Source organism: Leptopilina heterotoma, unplaced genomic scaffold, assembly GCF_015476425.1.
Source record: "Leptopilina heterotoma isolate Lh14 unplaced genomic scaffold, ASM1547642v1 Lhet_0, whole genome shotgun sequence".
In the NCBI taxonomy this organism is placed as follows: Eukaryota; Metazoa; Arthropoda; class Insecta; order Hymenoptera; family Figitidae; genus Leptopilina; species Leptopilina heterotoma.
Genome location: NW_025110811.1, coordinates 1,939,502 through 1,966,429, shown reverse-complemented (window position 1 = coordinate 1,966,429; position 26,928 = coordinate 1,939,502). Strand labels below are relative to the sequence as shown.

Below are 26,928 nucleotides of genomic sequence, written 5' to 3'. Positions count from 1 at the left end.
TAAAGGCGCTTGCACACTTCCGAATTTTTGGGCGAGCGATGAGAAGAAATTCACGTTGGTAAATATGATTGGCTTTCAACTTTTTGTAGAGCCAATCATATTTAGTGACGTGATTTGGTGAAGTAATCTTAAGGGTGAGATCACACTGGTGATAGCAGTAAAGTTTCATTCATAGGGCAAAATTGCAGTTACAGCGCCACGACGTCGAACTAGAGAAACAGGGACAAATGCAAAACACCATTTTCCCTTCTCTCACAATTGAAATGTTCATGTTTCATGAAATGGCTGCTTCTTGCTTTACTAAACTTGCTTAATGTAAAGCAAAGTTAAATCTAAAGAAAGCATAAAGAATATGATGCATCGACTATCGGAAATATAACATTATGACCGCATGAGTAGTTTGCCGCTACTGCATATATTTATTTTCATGGAACTTTATTAATCGCGACTTCATAAAGACGTGTTAAAATTGCCAACGGAGCAACGAACGTTGGACGTAATCCTGGTTTCTTTGGACGATCAGCCCGATGCGAACGATTGCAATACGCTGTGCGTCATTTCGAGGCAAACATTGCATGTAAGTAAAATGTTTATTACATTCTGTCATCAATAATCAATTATTCCAAACTTGTGTGACTTTTTTTCTTTTGGCAAAAATTTTGTTTCGCGGTTACTCCCTTTTTCTATATATATATATATATATATATATATATATTGCTCGTCGCCATAGAATAATGGCGGCTCGGACCGAACTAAAAAAAAAAATTTTTTTTTTTTAGTGAATTTCAGTTTTTTATTTGTGAATTTGATTTTTATTTGTAGATGTACATTGAAATAAGTTTTAAAAATTTGATCAAGTTCAGTTTCGTCATAATACATTTTTTTTCTATATATGTAGTAGTGATAAAAATTTTTATTTGCACTTGGATGGTATTGCGCGTGTCAAATTCTTTCTATTCATGAGTAAGTGAAATAAGTCTGTAATATATAGTGAATATTATACAAATTAACTATAATTACAGTATTTTCCTTGCCACTCTTTTTTTTATTATTTTTATTCTCTATTAAACACTTGGTATTTTTCTCACAATTTTTAAAATATTTTTTCTAATGAAATTTTAAAAAAATATTAAATTCAAGTGTCTACAGAAGTCTTGAAATATTTTCCCTTTATAAATCCATTTATTGATTTTAAATCCTATTACAGTCGAGTATAATATTCAAGTTAAGTGATTTAATTTTTTTATTAATAATATACTCGTAATATTCTGATATACTTTAATATATTGTGCGAAAATATAAATATATTAGTACTAATTTGAAATCTATTTTTTCTATTTTAATTTAAAATTAGGAATTATCCAGAATTTTCAATTTGTCGTGGATGTGTTCATTTAATACTGCATTACGTCAAGTAATTTATAATTTAGTTTCTTTTGAATATAAATTTGGAAAATTTTATCTTGAGAGAACTTATCTAATGTGGAAATTTTTATTTTTAATTACAGGGTGGACACATGTCAGTAAAATCAGTAAAGTCAGGGAAATGTCAGGAAAAAAATATTTTATCAGGGAAATTTAGAAAATTGAGACTTTTTTCAACTTATTTTTAAAAATTGCGAGTTTTTCGACTTTTCTTCCAAATATTGAAACAAAATATCATATTTTTTAGTATAAAATAATAAATAAAATAATTGAATTTCTGTGAAAAATTTATTTATTTATACAAATAATTTAATTCTTTCGAAAGATTTTATCAAAATTTTTGTAAATAATTGAATTCCTGTGAACAATTTTTTTTGTATTTATGAAAATAATTTAATTCTTGCAACGAATTTCAGTAAATTTTTTTAAATAATTGAATTCCTGTGATAAATTTTTTTTATTTATGAAAATAATTGTATTCTTGCAACGAATTTTAAAAATAGCGACTTTCTCGACTTTTCTTTCAAATATTGAAACAAAATATCATATTTTTTAGTATGAAAAGTAACTTATTTCTATTTTTATAAAGTGCGAAAAATAACTATAAACAAATCTTTCAAAAATTATTTTTTAATCGTTTTTTCTATTTAAATTTTCGATATATACATATACAGTTAAGAAGATTTTGAATAATTGAAATTTTGTCAAATATAATTGAAACTAATTAGTTTTTTTCAAGTATTTTGTTAGAATTTTTTAAAATCAACCTTTGAAGAATTTTAATTGCAAATTTTCAAAATATAATTTAATTATCAAAAATTTTAATGAAATATCTTTAAACGTAACTTTAAAAATGAAAATTAGCTTTTAATTTTTTAAAATTCAGTAATTTCCGAAAATTCAAATACATATAAAAAAATAATGACATTTTAGAATTATTTTTAACATTTTGAAGAAAAAAATCATTGTTCAAAATATTTAATTAAAATTCATTAAAAAATTAATTATTATTTTTTTTAAATAATACAAAAACTCTTAACAAATTCAATCATTGTTTTCGAAAAATTCATTAAAATATTTTTAAAAACTACATACTTAATTCTTAGAATTTAATTATCTTCGAATGAAGCAAATAAAAATTTACTTTTTTAGATTTAATAACATTTCCGATAAATCATGGTCATATTTATAATTAAAATTTTTAAAAATTGGATTATTTTTTAAAAATATACCTGAAAAAAACACAGACAGTTACAATTATAAAATTGAATTTTTGTATTTAAATAATTTAATTCTCGAAGAAGTTTCGGAAAATTATTTAAAATAATTGATTTATAGTTGAAAGTTTCAGAAAATAATGGAATTCAGGTTATAATTGTAATTTTTAGAAATTTATTAAATTTTATAAATTTTACTCATTTTCTGTAAATTTTTATATTTTCCTGTGAAAATAATTTTGTCAGGGTTAATAATTTGAATGTCAGTAAATTGATAAACTGAAACTTGTGACCACCCTGAATTAGAGTTTTAGCATTTTTTGATATTTTCATGTTTTGGAAAGAGAGCCACGTCATCGAGAACAATTTAGAAAGAAAATTTTATTTTGGAAATTGTAGAGAGCTGACGGGAGAATTATATTAGGTAACTTGACTTTAAGAAAAGTATTAATGAAAATTAAGTTTTCGGGGGGGAATTATTTATGTTTTGTATTGAATCATTGAATGTAATTTTTGTTTCTATTTTCAGTAGGTGACATGCCTAGTAGTCGTGACACTGTGCGTGCTGAACGTAATGGAAGATTTAAGTCGAGAAGAAGAGACAGTGCAAATAGTGAAGGGAACAGGCATAATTTTGAAATTAGTGACAAGAGACACAGAAAGCATGGGAAGAGTAAGAGTTCGGGTCGTAAGAAAAAGAAGAGATCAAGGGACAAGTCTCTAGACAATCAAGCGAAAGTTGCATCGGTGAAACCATTGGTAGAGTATTCGGATGTAAGTAGTGAAGATCTTTCAGAACCTGAAGCGGGGGAGATACAATCGGAGGATAGTAGGGGTAATAGTTATACCGATGGAGAGGTGCCTGAATCTTTGTTACAGAGACGATATTATGGTGGAGTTAGTCCGAGAACGAATCTTGGTGCGTCGCCAATTAGTGTGTCGCCAACGTCACCCGCGCAACACAGGCACATGGGAAAGCATTATTCACATGGTGAAGAGCAACAGCAGCAGCAACAACAACAACAACAACAGCAGCAACAGCAACAATTGACGATGATAAGAAAGAGTCCGGAATTCGTCGAAGATCCCAGGAGATATGTAAAGCGAAAAGAAAAGAAGCACAAGCGTGAGAAGAAGAAGAAACGTAGTCTAAGTCCATTTGCGAATTCAGCGAAGAAGAAGAAGAGAAAATCGAAACGTCACTCACGTAGTTTGAGTCCATCGCGAGTTGAGGAGATTGATTCAGTCAGTCCGGAGAGGATGAAACGAGCTGAGAGTTGGACAAAGTCACCGCCTTTGCCATTGAAGGACAGCACTTCTCCAATTTCTCCGGCAACTCCAGGGGACAATCGTGTTTTGAGTGATATGGACCTCGACTCCCCAGCGCGGGACGTTCGCAATGTCGACTCACCATCCCCGACTGTACCACAATCCCCACACACTCCCCTATTACCTCCTAGACCATTGTCCCCTGATTCCAACAAAATGAACCACGGAATGAAGCACAGTCCCGACAGACAGAAACACAGTCCCATGGGACACGTACGACGGAACAATAGTGTCAGTCCAGTGCATGGCTCTAGTCGCAAGCGACCTCACAGTCCAAGTCCCATAGCCAGGCGAAGAGATCACAGTCCACCGAGAAGACGAGACTTCAGTCCAAACGCAATGTCCCGAATGAGACACAGTCCCCCACCTCAAATGTCCCGAATGAGGCACAGTCCCAGTCCCTCCAACATGCGACGAAGGGAGTACAGCACCAGTCCCATGCGACACAGGGGCCGCAGGGACATGCCCGGCAACGTCGTCCCCATGGGCACCAATCCCTGCTCCCCCTCCGGCAAACGAAGACGAAGAGACGAATCCGACCGAAGACACAAACACCACGACAAGGACCGCAGGGACAAGCGAAAATCAACCTCCGCCCGAAGTCCCGTTCCCGTACGACTCCCCATGCCCCTCTCACGCTCCCGTTCACGAAGCCCCACTCGCTGGCGAAAAGTCCAATCCCGCTCCCGATCACGCTCACGTCGACGAAGTCGAACCCCAAAGAAGTCCCGCTCACCCAGCAAGTCACACAAATCTTCCAGAAAACACAAATCAAAAAGTCCCCGTCCCTCCAGAATCCCCTCGCCCCTACCTCATCGTTCACGCGCCAAAAGCCCCTCGAGTATCACGGCGAAAAACCTTCGAGTTCAGGCGAAAATCAGCGAAACTAGTCTCTTCGCAGAGCTAGTGAAAAATCGCAATATGCGCGAATTGGCAATGAAGAAACTACAGGCTGCTAATGAAAAGGCTGTCAATCAGGACGATATTCAAATAATCGACGGCGCTGACGAAAAAGACGGAGGAGTACCAGGGGCGGAAAGAAATGAAAATGAAAACGTTGTTTCGGAAATTCCGGTACCAATCCAAGTGGATGATGCGTCGATAGCGGCACGAACACCACCCCTACCGATTCATACGACCGCATCTCCTCAACAGCAAAATTCACCGGATTCAAAAACTCCGGTTCAGAATAATTCACAAGTTTCGACATCATCACAACCACCATTACCTTCAACGCAAAATGAAACTGCGGTACTAATGCCAATACCTGTTCCAGCACCAGTTCCAGTCAGTGTTCACAGTGTTGCTTTACCAGCACCGTCGCCGATTGCTGTTCTACCAAATCTCTCGGTACCACCGCCACCACTTCCGATTCCAGTACCAGCGCCAAATTCATCATCATCATCATCATCGGCAATATCCAAATTTAATACACCGAATAATTTGGTGCAAATAAAATCGGCCGATCCACCGAAACCACCGATTGTTGCTTTTAAAACAAAGAGCTTGTCGAGGCTACCACTACCGCCGGGAATCAATCAAAATGATTTGGAAAGCATTGACTCGCCACCGAGTCGATCTCCGACTCCGCCACCAAAAATTAAGTTGTCACATACGCCAACTGTTAAACCACCGGCGAGGAAGAGCATCAAGGATTTACCAATGCCGCCAGGTTAGTGATAAGAATAAATTAAATGTTTGTCGTTTATTGTTATTCAAATTTCTCAGTTTTGTTATCAAATAGGCATCAACTTGAATTTTTTTTTTTTTTCATCATTTCAGAACTAAAAATTCAAATTAAAAAAAAAAAATTTTAATAAAAGTTCTTTAAAATGATTGAACTATTTTCAAAAAAATTTGATACAATTTTAGAAAAAGAAGTCGATTTTCACAAATTCTGATAACAATTTTAAAAAAGAATTCAATTATTTTCAATAATATAATTTGATACAATTTTAGAAAAGGAAGTGAATTATTTGCAAAAATTTTGATACAATTTTAAATAAAGAATGCATTTATTTTCTATATAATTTTAATTAAAATCCTCGAAATAATTATAATTTTGTTTGAAACAATCAATTATTTTCAAAGTTTTACAATAAAAATCTTGTCAAGAATTCAATTATTTTCATAAATAATAAAATTCTTCGCAGGAATTCAATTATTTTTTTATCAATAATAGAATTCCTCGCAGAAATTCAATTATTTTCAATTCAATTTCAATAAGATTTCTTAAGAGAATTCAATTATTTTTGAAATTTTTAATAAAATTCCTTTAATGAATTGAATAATTTTCAAAAATTTTCATACGAATCTTTATAAGAATTCAATTATTTGCACAAATTTTGATAACAATTTTAAATAAAGAATTCAATTATTTTCAATATAATTTGATACAATTTTAGAAAACAAAGTAAATTATTTTCAAAAATTTTGATACAATTTTAAATAACGAATGCAATTATTTTCAATGTAATTTTAATTGAAATCAGAGCAATAATTCAATTATTTTCATAACTAACAATTTTCATTACAAGAATTCAATTATTTTCATAACTAACAATTTTCATTACAAGAATTCAATTATTTTCAAGTTTGTATATTATTGTCAAAAAATAGCAAATAGATAAAAATAATCGCGTTTTTGAAAATAATTTGCAAATGTTTTGTAAATAATTGAGTTCTACAAAAAACTTAGAATTGAAGTTATTATCAGAATATGGAAAGAAATGAAAAAATTTCTAGGAATCAGGAAAATATTAAGTAAAATTATATACCAAACCCTGAATAAAATAATTTTTCAACTTTTCGTAACTTAAATCGACTACAACAACTTTCTTTGGTTCTAAAGTCGATCCAAGATCTGGAATTAATTTTATTTAAAATAATTGTAGATAATTATAAAAAAAAATATATGTAACATAATGCCATGTATTTTCTGTTGTTGTTATTAGTTGTTTTATTGGAAAATTCGAACTGTAAGTAGGCTAAAAAATCATGCGGGTAGCACAAAGAGGAACAATTTGCTTGAATTCGTTTTACTCGAAATTATTTTAAATAAATTTATAATTTATAAAAATAAATAAAATAAAATTGTTTCCTATAATAATATAATATAACTATAAATTTATATATAAAAAACATATTTAATAATTATACATATAAACAAAATTATTTAATTTGAAGAAAACAAATTTTAAGAAAAATTTTATTATTAAAAAATTAGTTTTTTGCTCTCTGAAGAAAAGTAATTAGGACCTTGAATCAAAAATTAAATATTATGTTTTTGTAAGTTTTAGCTTGATTAAAGTTTCTTTTTATTTATTTAAAAATCAAACAATTTCAATTTTTATTTAAACGATTATTTGTAATTGTTAGATTTTTAGTTTCTTTTTATTTATTTAAAAATCAAACGATTTTAATTATTAACAAATAATCGTTTGAATTTTAAATACTAATTGAATTAGGAAATTTGTAGAAATTGACAGAAATATATTTTGATTTAAAAATTGATTAATAACTTTTTAAAAACGATTTTTCTAATTTACAGTTGTACCAGGTTCGGAGGATTTAAGCGGTGAAGACGATCCAAATGCGACACCGCCAACGATTGGTAGATTAGGACGTGTACAAGCTAAGCCACGATTAAAACGACCAAAAATATTGAAACGTCGAGGTTCACGAAATCTCATTCCCATGTATACTAAAGAAGAAGAGGGAAAGGGTTCAGATGTATTTGATTTGATAACACAAATTGGAGAGGGTACTTATGGACAAGTTTATAAAGCTTGGGATAAAAGGGCAAGTGTTGTTGTTGCATTGAAAAAGGTACGCTTGGAAAATGAAAAGGAAGGTTTTCCAATAACGGCTGTGCGAGAAATTAAAATTCTCCGTCAACTTAATCATAAAAATATCGTCAATTTGAGGGAAATTGTCACCAATAAGAAGAAACCAGAGGACTTTCGAAAGGTTTTTATTATTTTTTATTTTATATTTACTATTAGTAAAGAACGGGCATCACAGGAAGTTCCCTATTTCCCTTTTGAACCCCTTTTTCAATATTGTTACTTTCTTCACCTTTTTTGATGACTTGTCACTTTTTCCCCTTTTTCGGTGATTTGTCCCCTTTTTCATTCTTTTTTTAATAAAAAATAAAGAGGTTTTTCTATATTCCGCAATTTGTATACACAAATAAATTTTTGTAGGTTTTAATTTTTTTTCAAAAATTTTAATAGAATATTAAATAAAATTCTCGAAAGAATTTTAATTTTCTTCGAAATAATCAATTGATTTCAAAATTTTTCAATAAAAAATTAGGAATTCAATTATTTTCATAAACAATACAATTCTTCACAGAAATTCAATTATTTTTTATGAACAATAGAATTCCTTGCAGGAATTCAATTATTTTCAAATAAAATATATCTTAATAGAATTCAATTACTTTTAAAAATTTTAATAAACTTCTTTGAAAAAATAAAATATTTAAAAAAAATTTTATGGAATTTAAAATAAATTTCTCGAAAGAATAATAAATTATTTTTAAAAATTCTTATAAAATTCAAGCCAAGAATTCAATAATTTTATAAATGATACCATTCTTCGGAGGAATTCAATTATTTTCAATTCAATTTTTATTTAAATTTCTTGAGGATGTAAATTATTTTCAAAATTTTTAATAAAATTCCTTAAAAGAATTGAATAATTTTCAAAAATTTTGATACAATTCTTTAAAAGAATTCAATTATTTTTAATACAATTTTAATTAAAATTCACGAAAAGATTTAAATGTTCTTCGAAACATTAAAATTTTTTAAAAATTTTCCTAAAAATTTTGACAAGAATTCAATTATTTGTAATACAATTTTTATTCAAATTTCTTGAAGAATTATTTTCAATACAATTTTAATTAATATTCACGAAAGAATTTAAATTTTCTTCGAAACAATCGAATATTTTCAAAAATTTTCCTAAAAATTATGGCAAGAATTCAATTATTTTGAATTCAATTTTATTAAAATTTCTAATTAAAATTCAATTTTTTTCCAAATTTTTAATAAAATTTCTTAAAAAAATTGAAGAATTATAAAAAAAAATTTGATCCAATTCGACAATTAATTTATTAATAATTCAGTTATTTTCGAAATTTTTTATTCAATTCTTTAAAAGAATTAGATTATTTTTTAATTCAATTTTAATTAATTAAATCGATAGAATTTTTTTGCAACAATAAATTATCTATTTGAATTTTTTTTTGTTTATTTTTTTATTATTTTTATATAAAATGAAGTTTTTTTTGGAAGGAATTCAATTATTTTTAATACAATTATATATTTATTTATTTAATATTAACGGACCAATTTTAATAAAATTTCTTGAATTAATTTAATTATTTTCAAAATTTTTAATAAAATTTGTTAATATTTAATTATTAATAATATATTGGTAATTAAATTTTTTTTGAAAAAATTTAATTATTTTGAAGAATTTTAATGAAATTTTATCGAAACAAATTAATTATTTTCAAAAAATTTCCATAATAATTCGACGAAAAAAGTGAATTATTTGTTTAAGTTATAAAATTTTACATAGGAATTCAAATATTTTCATTGCAGTTTTAATAAAATTTTTGCTGTTTTAAAAATATACTTATTTGTTTAAAAGAAAATTTTGACTTTTAAGCATATTTTCAAAATTATTTTTTGAAGTAAATAAACATTATTACATTTCAATTGAATCATTTTTAAAAAAAATCTATAGAGGCGATGTTACACTTTAATGTAATTATTCTATTTTTCTATTATTTATGTGATGTTAATATTTAAAAATTTTCTTAACAGTTATTTTATTAAAAGTTATTTTCTGTCCAAGAATCATTCTTAATATATAACTTTTAACACATTTTAATTAATTGTTTGATATATTTTTTGTCCCCTTTTTCAGGAAAAAAAATCCTTTTTGACGATAAAAGTTACTGTGATGCCTGTAAATATAAATATAATAATACTATTATATTATTTACTATATTATTATTCCAAATGTTTAATTTATTAAACAATTGTAGTGAAAATAATATTTTCTTAATTAATAAAATTTAAAATTAATTAACAAAAAATAATGTAATTATATTCCTCAGGACAAAGATAAAGGTTCTTTTTATTTGGTCTTTGAGTATATGGACCACGATCTTATGGGTTTATTAGAATCTGGAATGGGAGATTTCAACTGCGAAACGAATGCAAGTATCATGAAGCAATTGCTCGAGGGATTAAATTACTGTCATAGTAAAAATTTTCTTCATCGAGATATAAAGTGTTCTAATATTCTCATGAACAATAGGTAAATTTATTTTTCTAAACTAAAATAAGTATTAGTGTGATTACTATTCTATTCATTTTTGAGTATGTTTTCTATTATACTAAAATACTATTCTAGAATTCTATTTTATTTTCTACATTTCTATCTATCGGTTTCTATTTCTAAAATTGTTTTATTTTCTACAGTTCGATTTCTAAAGTTCTGTTTTATTTTCTACAGTTCAATTTTTAAAATTCTATTTTATTTCTAGTATTTCTAGAATTGTATTTTAAGGAAAGAATGATTCACATTGAACAGTAGATGAGAATAATTGTGTACCCCTATTGATAGTGACAAGGTGGTCCCTTTTAATATGGACGTACACAATTTATTATTTTTACAGAGGTGAAGTTAAATTGGCAGACTTTGGACTCGCCAGACTCTATAATGCCGAGGATAGACAGCGACCTTATACAAATAAAGTAATCACATTATGGTATCGTCCTCCGGAATTACTTCTCGGAGAGGAACGTTACGGTCCTGCTATTGACGTTTGGAGTTGCGGCTGCATTTTGGGAGAATTATTCCTAAAGAAACCACTATTCCAAGTAAATAAAAATCTAGATTCGCAAAAAGAATCTACATTTTTTATAAAATCGATAATCCATCTTCGTGTTGCGCTCCAAAGAAAGAAAATTGTTTTAGGATTATATTTTTGTTAATTATCCCTTTTTTTATGTATATATCTCTTTGGAGAGCGTCACAGAAATTTGAAAAATTGAATATTTTAATTATTTATCTGTTGTTTTTTTTAGGCAAATGTTGAAATGATGCAATTGGAAATGATTTCGCGAATTTGCGGAACACCAACACCTGCGGTTTGGCCATCTGTGATAAAATTACCCCTTTGGCATACGCTTAAGCCAAAAAAATCCTATAGACGATGCGTTCGAGAAGAATTTTCATTTATGCCAGGACCAGCTCTTGATCTACTTGACAAAATGCTTGAACTGGATCCTGAGAAAAGAATCACTGCTGCTGATGCACTTAAAAGTAGTTGGCTAAAAGATGTGCACCCCGAACAGTATGTCTAATCAAATTATATTATTTTTTTTTTTTGGTTTCGTTTTCTAAAAACAGTTGTAAAAGAATTTATTTTGTTTTATGTGATACTATTATTTTTATCAAAAAAAAAAAAAACATGAAAGTGATAAATATATTCAGCGTTTTTTTCAGTAATTTGTAAACTGGTATTTTATTTTAGTAATGTCAGGCCTCGGATATTATGACTTTTTCGACTATTTTCAAATAATTCGACTTTTACCGACTTACATCAGAAATTTGGGACTTTTTCGACTATTTTCAAATAATGCGACTTTTATCGACTTATATCAGAAAATTGGGCCTATTTCGACTTTTTTACAAATTTTTTAAGATTCAATTAGCTTTGAACAATTAAACATATTAAAATTATTTAAAATTTACTTTTCTAGACTTATTAAAATTTCAGAGAAATCATTCATAATTAAAATTCTTCAAAAATTGGATTTTTTTACAAAGTGAATTATTTTTCAAAGATTTTATCAAATTTTAATTATTTTTCAAAGATTTTACTAAATTTAAATTATTTTTTAAAAGATTTTACCAAATTTCAATTTTTTTGACATTTTTTAATTGTATATTATAGTCTTTCAAAAATTATTTAAAAATATTTTTAAAAAATTAATATTAAGAATTTTTTTATTAAAATTTTTGAAAATATTCTACCTTTATATATTTAAAAAGAAAAATGGACAGTTTCAATTATTATAAAAAGTTGAATTTTTGTATTTAAATAATTGAATTCTCGAAGAACTTTCGGAAAATTATTAAAAATTAATATCTAGATAATTGATTGAAAGGTGATGTTTAGTTAAAAATTGTAGAAAATAATTAAAGCTTAGTTAATATTAGTTATTATTAGTTTTTAGTTGAAATTTTTAGATATTATTAAACTTTAAAAGTTTAAATTTTTAAAATTTTATTTCTCGCGATTAAATTAAATTATTCATTTTAATTATTTATTTATTTATTCCCGTGATTTAAAAAAGAAGTATTTAAATATTTATTTAGCAAAATTATTGAATTTTTGATTAATAAAATTTAGAAATCAGTGAAGAATCAGAGAAATACAAAGTAAAATTTTTGTGACAAATTAAATAAACGACTTTTTCGACTTTTTTTTCTATTTTTAATCGACTAAAGCGACTTTTTTTGCTTGTTAAAGTCGATCCAAGGCCTGTAATGTAGGTTTTATTTTTCTATCCTTTTTTGAGGGCCTACGAAATTCGGCAATATTTTTTCTGTATCGAGAAAAATGATTAAATCTTAGATAGCATTTTTTTATGCTTATTTTTTTCGAGAGGAATTTAATGGTTAGATAGTTATTTTGCCAATTATTTTTTTTTAATTGATAGATTTTAAAATCCATTTGTAGAAAATGTTTTTGTATCCACAAAAAAAAGTTGCCGAATGAAAAAATGAAGCATTTTTGAAAAAAAACTGTTTTTAGGTTGAAAATGCCAAAATGACATTTTTTTATATAGAAATTCTTTTTTCTAATTAAAAATCATTTTTTTTATAGTGACTAATTAAAATTTATTTCTAAATATTCTAATTTTTTAATATTTTTTTTAATATTCTAATTTTTTTAATTGAAAATTTTAGAATACCAGCTCCAAAGCTTCCGAAAGATCAGGATTGCCATGAATTGTGGAGTAAAAAACGTCGAAGACTATTGCGTGATCAAGAGATAACATTGGGACGAGTCTCAATTCCGCCACTTGTTAATGAAGGAGGTGGCGGCGGTGGTGGTGGTGGTCAACATAGAATCAATGAAGAGCTATTATCAGACGTCGGGGGGTGAGTAGCTGTAGAACAAAATGTCTGCGTGATTTTTATATTATAATTTTTTATTGAAATCGCTTGCATCTCTACAATATAAGTGACACAATTCAGTTGACGCACTGTAGCTCAATTTTTCCTTTTTTTGTTTTGGCATTTACTATTTACAAGTTATTTAAAAACTTTTGTTATCCCCCCCTCTCTCTTTATCTCTCTTTCCCCAAAAGAAAAAGCACTGCTCGAAGATTTTTGATTTAATATATTTAAAAATACATAAAATCTTAGAAGTCATTTTTTTAGAGTAAAAAAAATTAGTAAGAAAAAATTAATAAAAAAATTGATGCAAATAATTAAAGTGCATTTTAGTTCTTAAGTGTACATTACTTAGAAATGTACTTGTGTAATTTTTTTGAATGTAAGATAAAATCTTAGCCAACTTTTTTGTCCTCTTTTTAAGTAGTCTTTGAAATTTAATAGATTAGTAGTCGATTTTAATTTGCAACGTTAAGAAACAAAAGATTAAAATTGGGGGGAAAAAAGGTAATTTCTTTTCGACTTTTCGAGAGACATTTTTTCTTTTGTCGTTTCAACTTAAATATTGTGCAAGTTGAGACGACTTTTAATAATTGGTAAATAAATACCTGGAGGTTAAGAATTAAAATTTTTATATCGCATAATGTAATTTAAAAATTGTCTTGGCGCGTTTTTTTCCAAGTCTACACAAAAGAAATTGGCTTCTTTTTTTTTGAAAATCTATTTATAAGTTTGAAATATTAATTTCATGACGCACAATAAAATTTAGGGTAATCTTGAGAAAAAAAAAGAATTGTACACAAAATTGTAATATTTTCAAAGATATTCTACTACCGTGTACGAATGTAATGTAATGTATGTATATAAAATCGAATGATTGGCCAATTATAATTCAGAAAAAAAAATGAATTATAAAGAAAAGTCCAGTGATTTCTTTTTTTTTGATAAGTATACAACAGAAAAGAAAAGTACTGTCGAGGATTTTCTGTTAGTTTCTTATAAATGATGAAATAATTGGGAGAATGAAGAAAATACCAATGCCGCCACAACTGGACAAAAAAAAATACTTCATCACCAATGACCAACATTTATTTATGTTATTATTGTAAACTGTTGTAAAAAAAAATTAACAATATTTGACTGTTTACGTTTAATTCTTGTATATTAAGATTGTCCGTTCTTCAAACTGTTCAACGACAGTTTATTAATCTTGTAGATATTAGAGAATAATTTTACTAATCTCGATTTAAGAATAATTCGACAGAACAATTCGATAGAATAATTTGATACTAAAAAAGAGAAAAATTGTGCAAAAAGCAATTGACAAAAATTTGTGATTTCGTGTTATTTTTAAAACGAGATTGAAAGTTTTTTTGTTTTTCAATTCAAGTAAATGCGATATCTGCATACATAAATATATTTATGTACATTATTACAATTGTAGAATAAGGATAAACTGATGTAATATAATTAATTAGATACTTTAAAACATATGCCTGTCATTTTCTTTCGGACGATGATTTTAGATAAAGACAATTTTTTATTTGACCCTTTTTTTTAGCAAAAAAAAAAAAAAAGAATTTAGTTTGAATAAGAAAATCAAAATTTAACAAATTAAATAGTTTAACTGAACAAATTTAAATTTTATAGAGAACAATTATTATCATCGGCGAAATGATTTTTAATTTGAAATACATTTATAAATTTAGGCATCTTTTTAATTCTACATTTATGAATTTAATGTGCATTTTAAATTTTAAATTAAAAGAAAATTAGAACAGATTTTTAATGAGGTTTTTTCTTTTTCTTCGACTTTTAGTCTTTCAATTTTATACATTATCTATTAAGAATAGTTTGTATTTTATGAAATTAGAAAATATACATTTTGCGAAATGTAATGTTACCCTAAAAGAAGAAATAAATTTACAATAAAAAAAATTTTATTAATAAAAAATATCTTTTGGAAGACCGTCCCAAAAAACGAAAGGTTTGAATTTTTTTTATTTAATTTCAAGAGTACCAGAAAAGATTAAAATACAATATTTATTTTCTATTTATTTCTAATTACGTTTATTTATACAAAAAATATTTATTTATAAAATTAATTACTTTTTGATTCTGTATATAAATTTTGGCACAGAATCTCTAGATTTTTTATTTGTAAAAATAAAATTTATTATTTTACAAATGCGTCTTTTTAATTCTTATTTTTGACTAATTCTTTAAATTCTTCACTTTCTAAATTTTTTTATTTCAAAATAAGTAAAAAATAATTTGTAAATTTATTTTCGTTTCAAAAGTAAAAGAATATTTTTGTGAATTAGAAGTGAATATAGAAGTAATTGTTTTAGTTATATAATTTCTACTGTAATTTTTCTATTTTCTCGTTTTTAAAAATAGAATTCTTGCCGGTAGCTATTTTTAATTATAAACAAAATGTTGGCATTAAATCATAAATGTAGAATTAATTAATTAATTGATTAATTAATTTAACTCAAGAATTACGATTACTTGCAATAATTTGAATTTAATACTTTAATAGAAATTTAAAAGAAAAAATAATAATTCGCGTTTTGATTAAATGATAAGTAGCTAATACTGGATAACGTTATGTTTCAGGCGATAAAATTTTAACGGCCGATTGATACCAGGAAAAATTTATAACTCTTATGAGGGTGTATGTAGGTAAAAAAATTATTATTTCCATCATTGCGTTTCGAGAATAATTAACAAAAAAAAAATTGTGGGAGCTTGCTTTCAATACTAACCAAACTAATCTTTTCTTTAAACAAAATTAATTGAGTATCATTTATTTATTTCAATATAAAGAACAAGTTATTGTTCATTAGAATAAAAGAAATTAGGTCAAAACGACAATTAGGTAGAATAAACATCATGGATAAAATTCGAGGAATAAATAAATAAAACAAAATCGATAAAACGAAAAAATGTGTAATAGATAAAATATTGAAACTCAGGTACCTAGATTAGGAGAAAATCTGTATTTTTATTTATTTTTTTCGCTTCAATTTAATTTGGTTGCTACCAAAAGGGAAAGTGATTAAAGGAAAATTCAAGAATCAAAGGACAATTTTTCTATTCTCGTAAAATGGATTTTTTTTTCTGTACATATGTTCTAACAATTTTGTAGAAAATATTACACTTTTCTTAAATTTACGAGATTAGATAAGATAAACAATGTAAATAGAGTTTTTTTTGCTAAATCGATTTATTCGCTTTCAGAATAATATTTTTCTAAATATTTTTGTTAACTTTATCTATAATTTAAATACTTTTATTTAATTAAATACAAAAACTATAAATACCCGATTGAATTATTTGTTTAATTAATTTGTCTGCTTTTTATCCATTTTGTTTAGTTTGTCTACTTGTTTAATTTCGTTCATTTTTTTTTTTTATTTAGCTTGTTGGCTTTTCATTGTAGCAAAAATAAAGAACGAACCTTTTTTTTTTTATTTTAAATCTAGATCAGCATGAATTTTCACTTTTATTTTAATTTATTTTTATTTTAGTTACAGTTGAAATATAGTTTTTTTTCATCAAATCTGTAGTTGTACTTGATTGTAATGCAAATTTTTTTGGTAAAGATTAAAAATTTGTTTCGAATTATCCAAATTTTTGATATTTGAAATTTAAAGAATAATTTTACTAAAAGCTGTTTTTTTCTTTTTTTTGCAGATCGTCGAAAAGACTGAAAATGGAGTCTGGTTATAATACACATTCACGAGTGAATGAAAGTCATTTTGGTGGTGACAGTACTTTTTGCAATCAGGAAATTCTCTACGGTTCATCTCCAACGGGCTATTATTACAATAGCACTCCGCCAATTAAAACTCGACCTAATATTAAAGGAGAATCGTCTCACTTTCTCGAATTTAATGCCGAAGACAGTCTCGCTCGTAAATTAAATTATTTAACTGTTTCATTGAGTCAGGGGAAACCGATTATTGTCGAAGATTTGATGTCACTTCGAACGGATAACCAGGTAATTTTCTTTTCGAAATTTCCTTTTAAATATGTAAAGAGAAATTATTTTTGGAAATATTTACTTTTTTTTATTTTGGAGTAAAAATTATTTATTTCTAAATATTTTTTCCTTAAGCGTCAAATCTATTTTTAATAATTTCTGAAAAAGTTTTGCAAACTTTCAAATCCATTTATCTATTTTTCAATTTTATGGAAATTTTGCTTATTCGGAAATTCCTCAATTAAATACATATTAGAAAATAAAAACTTCAAATAATTTATATAAAAATTTAATTAAACTTTTTTTAACAAAAATTAATTCTACAGAACTTTTAGTTAAAAGAATGAAAAATTCAGATATTCCAAAAAATTTAATTTGAAACCTTTTCAAAATTCTATTATTTCTAAAGATTCAAGCTACAATGGTTTTAATATTTAATTATTATCTAAAATTTTAACTTAAATTCATTTTTCAATCAATTTTTAATTTTTATTAGAAAAGTCTACGAGAATTCAATTATGTAAATACAAAAATAAATAATTTATTGAGTAATTGAATGTTTCTTAACATTGAATTCTAATAAAGAATTTTATCAACAAAAATTTTAAATAAAATTTTGAATTTCCAAATTCTTAAATTCTTTCGACGAATTTTAATAACATTTTTAAGAATAATTACATTTTTCGACGAATTTGATTCAAATTGTATTAAAAATAATTGAAATTTTGCGATGAGTTTTATTATTTATGAAAATAATTGAATTTCTGAAAAAGAATTTTATTATTTTTAAAAATAATTTAATTTTTGCGAAGAAATTTATTAAAATTTTTGAAAAAATAATTGAATTCTGGAAAAGAATATTATTGTTTATGAGGATAATTGAAACTTTGACAAGAATTTTTTTTTAATTTTTGAACATAATTGAAATTCTGCAAAGAATTTTATTAGTTTTGAAAATAATTGAAATTTTGTCAAGAATTTTATTAAAATTTTTGAAGAAATTCGACGAAGAATTTTGTTATTTATAAAAATTATTAAAATCATGACGAGAATTTTCAAAAAATTTCAGAAAATAATTGAATATCTAATCTGAATTTTATTACTTTTGAAAATAATTGAATTCTTGTGATAAATATATTGTTATTTATAAAAATAATTAAATTTTATGAAAATAATTGAATTCTTGGCAAGAATTTTATTCCAATTTTTTAAAAGTAATAATTGATTATTTCGATGAAAGATTAAAATTCTTTGGAAGAATTTATTTAAAATTGTATCAAAAGTTTGTGAAACTAATTCAATTCCATTTAGAAAGTTTTGAGGAAAATTTTTTAAAATAATTGAAATTTTACCAAGAATTTTATTATAATTTTCGAAAATAATTGAAATTTTGCTAAGAATTTTCAAATTTTTGAAAATAGTTGAATTTCGGAGAAGAATTTTATTAGTTTAAAGATAACTGAAATTTTGATGCGATTTTCTTTTAAATTTTGGAATATAATTGAACTTATGCGAATAATTTTATTACTTTTGAAAATAATTGAATTTCAGCAATAATTTATCAAAATTCAATATTTTTTAGTGTTTTTAACTAAAATTCTTCTATAAATCCAAATTATTTTTAATAATTATTTAAATATATATTAAAAAATTGAACTAATTTCAGAAGAATTTGAATTATTAAAATTTTTCAAAAAATCTAATTTCTTTAAAATTTCTAAATTTGAAATTCATTTAAAATTGAAATTTTCTAAAATTTCAAATTAAAACCTTTTTGAAGTTCATCTATTTATGAAATTTGTAAACGCAATTTTTTTAAAATTCAATTAGTTTTAAAATATTTAAGTAAAATTATTCGTTAAATAATTTCTAAATAATAATTTTATTTTTATTTCCTTTATTCTTTTATTTCTTGAAGAATGAAGTTATTAAAAAAGAAATTATTGTCAGAAGTAAAAAAAATTTAAGGTTTTATGTTAGAATTCGTGGTAATTTCCTAGTTTATGAGGCAAACAAAAAAGATATGTACCAACATTCAAAATTTTCTCATAAATTCTAAAAATTAAATTTTTTCCAGTAATTGTAATAAAAATTCCTGACTCTTCTGCGACCTGTGACAATCCTGATAATTGATTATCTTTCTGTACGTTTACTCCAAAAATTATAAACTAAAATTTCTTTGGTCTCTTTTTAGGGAATGCGTCACATAATAATTAAATTAAATAATATTAAATTAGTATTTAATATTAAAATTAATATATAATTAATATATAATTAAATATTATAGTGTTTAAATAAGTAAATAAATAAATATTGAATATAAATAAGCTAAGTATTTATTTTAATTGCAGACGGATCCAAAAGTGGTGCAACTTTTAGGAGAATTGCATTCAGAACTTCGTTTAGTTGCAAATACGAGACCAAATGGACAACTTGAATCTCATCTGCCTGTTCTGAATCCACCAACAACAGGTAAGTAAAATTCGAAAATTAATATTGTCGCAAAAATGGGAATAGTTTGTTTTGCATTTTTTTTTTCTCTTATAAAGAACTAATTTTACTATCTACGCAAATTTATAGATATTAATAGTAAATAGTAAATAAATTCTTTTAAATGAATTTATTTTATTCATTTTTCTTTATTTATTGAAATAAAGAAATTCATTTAAATAAATAAATTTCTTGACCGTATAATAATTTTCTAGATGAATACTTTTCAGTTACATCATCGGGACAAAAATGTCATTTCGATGCGCATGCAGTCTATGCAGGCGATGATGCTGTTTGTGCTGGAAGATGGTCACAATTGGCGACTGTTGGTGTACGATCAGCATTATCAGCACTAATGTCACGTTTTAATTTAGACACCTACAATCTTTCTCATTCCTCTGTTCGACCACCAGGTAAATCAATCGCAAGTCTAAGCAATAATCCCCCCTCAACGTCCTCACAATCAGCGTTTAATTCTTAAAAAAAAATATCGCATATATTTATGTAAATAATTCCCTATTTATTTATTACGTCGAATTTATCGCGCTGTACAAAAAAAAGAAAGAAAAAAGAAAAGAAAAAGAGAAAAATGAAACATAAATAGTCGATCGATCAACATGTCTGATTACCTCCAGAAAAAAAAATTCACTTAATATTTCTTTTACAAAAAATCGAAACTCAAAATTCAAAAAAAAAAAAAAAAAATACGAAGTCTAAATATTTAATTTCTTTTACATAAGATTATTTTAACTACAAATATATATATATTATATGGGGGTCTATAAATATTTAAATTCAATATTATAACAATTTCTTATTGATTTCTTTTTAAATCTTATATTCAATTAAATTACAGAAGAGAATTCTTTATCATAAGTATAATTTTGCAAAAAATATTTGCAATAAAATTATTGTGTACGTAATCATAAAAATTAAGAAATAGATAATAATTATGCAGAGTTAAACTCGGTGCATTTCAAAGATTTTTTTTTTAAATTTAAATTTTATTTCTATAAGCAATTTGTTTAAGATTTTATTACTTCCTATACTGCAAAATGTATTTACAGGTTGTAATGTGTAAATATTAAGACAATGATGCTAATAAAGAGCAAAAATGAAAAAAAAACAAGACCATGTTTAAAATTTTCATTTTAAACATTTGTCGGTTGTGAAAATCAAAATCTATATTTTATCTTCTATATTAATAATCGTTTTATTCCGGTAATCTGTTCGCAGTTTGAATTTAGTTGTTTCCTTTTTTGTTTCTTTAATAATTTTAATCAAAAAATTTTTTAAATTACATATTGAATTTTATGAACAATTTCCTTTAAGTTTTTAAAATAATTGTGTTTGTTAATAATTGAAATTGAACATTTAATTATTGAATATTTTTAAAATTTTAGAAAAGAATTTAATTATTTTCTAAAATTTTTTTAACGAATTAAAAAAAATTGAATTTTTTCGTGAAATTTTCTTGAAAAATAATGAAATTTTTGCAAAAAAAATTTACTATTTATAAATATAATTGAATTATTTCGAAAAATTTATTAAAAGTTTAGAAAATAATTGAATTTTTGCAAAGAATTTTACTATTTATAAATATAATTGAATTTTTTCAAAGAATTTAGTAAAAATTTTAGAAAATAATTGAATTCTACTGGAATTTTTTAAAACGAATTTAAAAAAATTGCATTTTTTCGTGAAATTGTTTGAAAATAATTGAATTTTTGCAAAGATTTTACTATTTAAAAAAAAATAATTGAATTGTTTCGAAGGATTATTAAAATTTTAGAAAATAATTGAATTTTTTCGAAAAATATTAAAAATTTAAAAAAAATTGAATTCTTTCATGAAATGTTATCAAATTGGAATAAAAATAATTGAATTTTTGCAAATATTTTACCTACTATTTAAAAAAATAGTTAAATTCTTACGAAGAATGGTATTATTTATGAAAATAATTTAATTCTTGCGAAGAATTTTATTAAAATTTAAATTAATTAAATTAGTTAATAATTGGATTTTTTTAAAATTTGAATCTGAAATTATTCAACAATTCATATTTGAAAATAAAAAATTTTGTAAATGCCAAATAATAATAAATTTAATACACTTAATAATTAACAAATTTATTAGAATTTTATTATTTTACTTGAGAGAGTAATATTTGTTTATTTCAGTCTATACTTACATTTTTTACTCGTTTTTTTGTTTATTAAACTCTTGTCTCTTGATGGAAATTTTTGAATCAAAAAAATTGATGAAAATTGAAAAATTTAGTGAATTAGAGATAAATGTTTAGAGTGAGAACAGTATATTTTCATTGCAATCTTTGTGTGTGTGATCAGACCTTAATGTTTTGTTTCGACATTCTCAACCTTGCTTATTCCCTATAATCATTTCGATTGTTGCGCTCACATTGTGGTGGACAATTTTGGAAGCAGTGTTCTAAAAATGTGAATGTTCCCCCACTATTTGAGATTAGAAACTATTTTACTACTCCACCGTGGTGTTGTGTTTATCGGTTTATCAATTATCAATAAATAAATAAACAAACAAACAAAAAAAGGAATGAAAGTTTCGAGAAAGAGATTTACAAAAGAAATTCTGTTGAAGAAGTTTATTTTGAAAATTGCCATTAAATAATAACTCAAAACATGTATTTTGCAAAAGACATATTTCAAAAACACGTGACTTATTATAACGGTCACAAAAGGTAAAGTAAATTTAAAGTTTCTTTCTTTCGTCTTTAATTATATTCATTAATGAAAATTATCTTATACTGTCAATTAATAATTGAAAAAATATTGTTTTTGTGAGCAAAAATCTACTTTCGAAATTTGTACCCAATTTTTAAAAAACTGATTTCAAACTGAAATTAGTTTTTTAAAGTACCTGAATAGTATTTTTTATTTTTACTATTTTTTGTATTTAAATGCTATATTTATTAAATAAAAACAATTATTTTCTGCATTATTCGTTATCGGCGATAAATGAATGCAAAATAAAAAACAAAACATTTACAAAATTGACAAAAATTTATACCTCTTAATTCGACTTTGACATCAAAGAATTTTAATTAAAGTTAAAACAATGTCGATCGAAGAGTAGGAAATGAAAGTGACTTTCATTTTGTATAATGGGATTAAATTAATTGAATTAATTTCGATCTCTTTACATTAATACGAAAATAGAATTTCATCAATAATTGAATTTAAGACTGCAATAAATTATTATTTAGAAAAATAAATTAATGCATTTAATTTATAAAAAATGCATCAAAGTATAAAGAATTAATTTTTTATAATTAAAACAATTTTTTTTTTACCGGCAGTGTGTTTTTGATAATTTACAATTCTTCAGGTATAAAGATAAATAATTTCTATTTATATAGGAAAAAATTTCTCTTAATCTTTTTTTTTCAATTTTTAGTTTCTTAACTTTTTTTTAATAATTTTTCTTTTTAAATATTTTCAATTTTAAAATTAATGTATTCAAAATCATTTAATTCTTGCAAAGAATTATATAAAAAACTTAAGAACTGAATCCCTACGAAGACATTTATTATTTTTGAAATTAATTGAATTTATGCGAAGAATTTTTAGATAATTTAATTTTATTAATTTTATTTTATTATTATAAAATTAATTGTAATCTTGAAGAGAATTTAACAAATTTTTTGAGAAAATATTTCAATTCATTAAAGGAATGTTATTAAAATGCAGAAAATAAATCAAAATAGGTAGTTTTTTTGAATAATATTAATGGCAAATTTTTGAATAATTGAATTTTTGAGAAGAATTTTATTATTCGAATAAAAAATAATTTAAATCTTGCGATGACTTTAACTACTTTTAAAAATAATTGAATTGTTTCGAAAGATTTATAAAAAATTTAGATAATAATTGAATTCTTACGAAATATTATATTAAAATTTTTAAAAAATTGAATAGTTTCAAAGGATTTATTAAAATTTTAGAAAATAATTAAATTTCTTCGAAAAATATAAGAAATTAAAAAAAAAATTAATTCTTTCATGAAATTAAATTTTTACAAAGATTTTACTAATTTAGAAAAATAATTGAATTATTTCGAAGAATTTTGTTAAAATTGTATTGAAAATAATTGAATTCCTGAAAATTGTTTTTTTTTTTAATTCAATTCTTGCAAAGAGTTTGACTAATTATAAAAATAATTGAATCGTTATGAAGAATTTTATAAAAATTTTATATTGAAAATAATTGAACTGCTGCGATAAATTTTACTATTTATAAAAAACATTGGATTTATCCGAACAATTTTATTGATTATGAAAATAATTGAATTCTTGTCAACAATTTTACTATTTATAAAAATAATTGAATTGTTTCGAAGAATTTTATTAAAATTGCATTGAAAATAATTGAATTCCTGAGATGAATTTAATTATTTGTGAAAATAATTCAATTTTAGCAAAGATTTTTTGAATTGAAAAAATAATTGAGTTGTTTCGAAGGATTTATGAAAATTTTAAAATTTAATTGTGTTCTTGTGAATAAATTTGTATAACGAATTAAGAAAAAAATTGAATTCTTTCATGAAATTTTCTTAAAAATAATTGAATTTTTGGTGAAGTATTTTGTTATAAAAAAAAATAATTTTATTGTTTCAAAGGATTTATGAGAATTTTTGAAAATAATTGAACTTTTTCGTGCTAAATTTTATTAAAATTTTGTTTGAAATTAATTGAATTTTTTCAAAAAAAATTTACTTCACATGAAAATAATTGAATTCTTCCGAAGAATGTTAGTATTTATAAAAATAATTGAATTCTTGCGTAGAATTTTATTTGGAATTTTTTTTGAAAATATAATCAATAATAACTAAGTATGTACTTAATAAGTGAATTTTCCAAATTTTGATTATGAGATTATTCAAAAATTTATAATTGAAAATAAAAAATTTTGTAATTTGCCTTAATAATAATAAATTTAATATCTCGTTCCGCGCTTAACTTTTTCTTGTATTAATTCTATATGCAAACATGTTTCAATTTTATAGCGTGCGCATGCGTTTCTTCTTTTTTTTTCAAAACAAACTTTAAATTGAGAGATTAATATTGATAATTTTTCTTTTTTTAAATTAAATTTGCAAATTTGAAAATAGTAGTTAATTCTGATGAAATCTATTTGTCAACAGATTGTCATAATGTGTGATTTTTGGTCACAGCTGCTTACAAGTGGGTGCCGATCGATTTGAACTCAACGCACGCCCTCTTTTCACCTTCTTCATTTATCAGTTAGTGCCACCGCTTTGCCGAAATTAGATGTTATACTGTGATACAATAATATCACCTTCGTTATATGATATAAACAAAAACAAAACAAAAATTAACAATATTCCATTCCCGAATCAAAAAGTGAGAAGTTAAAAGTGCAGCGATTAGTTTTTGATAATGAATAATTGAAGACATCGTCACGCCCAGGTAATTTTTTCATTTTTCCTTTTTTTCCGAATATCCTTTTTTTCATGAATAAAAATATTTAAACTCGATATTTATACCGATTTAAAGGCATTTAGTATTTAATATGTAATATTTTTATCAAACAGAAGTTCAATGAAATAATTCAGTTGATATTTTTCTTCTTCACTCAATTGCCATACGGATACAAAATTAATTTACAGATTAAAGAAAAAAAAATTTTTTCTCTATTGAATTTTTTTTCTTTTACTAACCGATAAAAGAATATTGATATCAAACTTTTAAGTTTATTTTCAAACAAGTTTCTAGCGAAAGAAATAGAAGTTTTCGTTCTGTAATTAATTTTCTACGCCTTAAAAATATCCAACAATAGGAAAATTACTAAAAGAAGAAATTAGAAGGAAATTAAAAATTACTGAAAGTTAAATTAAATTACTGAATTAAGTTAAAATATTTTTTGACAACAATAATAATAATAATAATATTGGTGAGAAAGTTGGAAACTTGGGGAAAAAAAAGTAATTTATTATTCAGTATAGGAGAAAAACTTTTTTCTTTCTTGGGGTGCGTCATAGAAAATTTATTATCGAATTCTCGTCACTTCATTCTTATTAAATGTATAGGAATTGATAGCGTGTGCATCTTGGCGTTTCAATATCCTTTTACTGTCTTTATAGTTTCTGTATGAAATGATGATTTCAATAGTTAATGGCATTCAATTCTATTATCATTATAAATGTCACGGAGAATTTCTATTTAATATCTCATTACAAATGGAAAGTATATAGAAGAAAATTTATTTTATTGACTTTTTCTTTTTGTTGTAATTTTTTCTGTTTGTTTTTTTTTGTAAATAGAAATAAGTTTTTCTTAATAATTAAAAATCCTTTATTACTGAGTAAGAAATTAATTATTGAGAATACTTTGAATTAAGAATTTATAATGCTTTTAATTAAGTATTTAAAATACTTTGAATTAAGTATTTTTTATACTTTGAATTAAATATTAAAAATATTTTCAATGAAGTGTTTCAGGGTTTTCTACTAACCGGGAAATAGCCGGGAATTTAATTTGACAGGGAAAAACCGGGAATAAGCCAGGAATTTTATGCCAAAACCGGGAATTTTTTCACCAAATTAAAAAAAGTTTTATTATTTTAATTTGTTTTTAAAAAATCGCTTTTTATTTCAATTTTTATAGATATTTATACTGATTTGAATTAGTTAAAAATAATTAATTTGATAGTAAAAAATCAGTCACTGATTCAAATACAGTAAAAATAAATTTTTTTTAAATTTATCAAATTAATAGAAATTTTGTGAAATTCAACTGAAAATAATTAAATTTGTTAAAGAATTTTATTAGAAACTTTTTAACAAATCGAAATTTCAAAGTATTTTAATTTAATAATTGATAAATAATTGAATTTTATTTTAAATAGTCACATTCTAATGTATTCACGTTTCTTAGTGCGAAGATTAATAATTAGAATTTTTATTAGTTAATTTAAAATAAGATACACACTTAAAATTTTTTAATAAAATTGAATTTTTGCAAAATTTTTTTGAAAATTCTGAAAAATAAGATTTTTGAAATTTTTTAATTCTATTGTTTCAAGATAATTGAATTTTTATAAACAAATAATTGAAATTTCTTTACATTCTATTAAAAATAATTAAATTCTTAAGAAGAATTTTATTTAAATTTCCCGAAAATAATCAAGCGAAGTTAGTCACCGTAATTATAATTTTATTTTTAAAAATTTCTTCGCAATATATTCAATTATTTTCATAAATAGTAAAACT

The 26,928-nt window shown here is 24.3% G+C and overlaps 1 protein-coding gene across 5 annotated transcripts; it reads left to right on the top strand.

The window, feature by feature from the left end:
* Positions 1 to 259: 259 nt before the first annotated feature.
* Positions 260 to 25,124, top strand: LOC122500185 (cyclin-dependent kinase 12). Of its 5 annotated transcripts, XM_043610888.1 has the most exons (11): positions 260 to 577; positions 3,172 to 5,643; positions 7,522 to 7,940; positions 10,108 to 10,310; positions 10,672 to 10,876; positions 11,084 to 11,352; positions 12,975 to 13,169; positions 16,884 to 17,190; positions 19,524 to 19,644; positions 19,878 to 20,075; positions 24,841 to 25,124. In XM_043610888.1, exons 2-11 carry the CDS (start codon positions 3,180 to 3,182, stop codon positions 24,855 to 24,857), a joined length of 4,398 nt encoding a protein of 1,465 aa, XP_043466823.1. In that variant the 5' UTR covers positions 260 to 577; positions 3,172 to 3,179; the 3' UTR covers positions 24,858 to 25,124. The 5 variants fall into 5 exon arrangements, 3 of the variants coding, with proteins under 3 accessions (XP_043466823.1, XP_043466040.1, XP_043465290.1); XM_043610105.1 differs by lacking the exon at positions 24,841 to 25,124 and having other exon boundaries at positions 19,893 to 20,410; XM_043609355.1 differs by lacking the exon at positions 24,841 to 25,124 and having other exon boundaries at positions 19,878 to 20,410.
* The last annotated feature ends 1,804 nt before the right edge of the window (positions 25,125 to 26,928 follow it).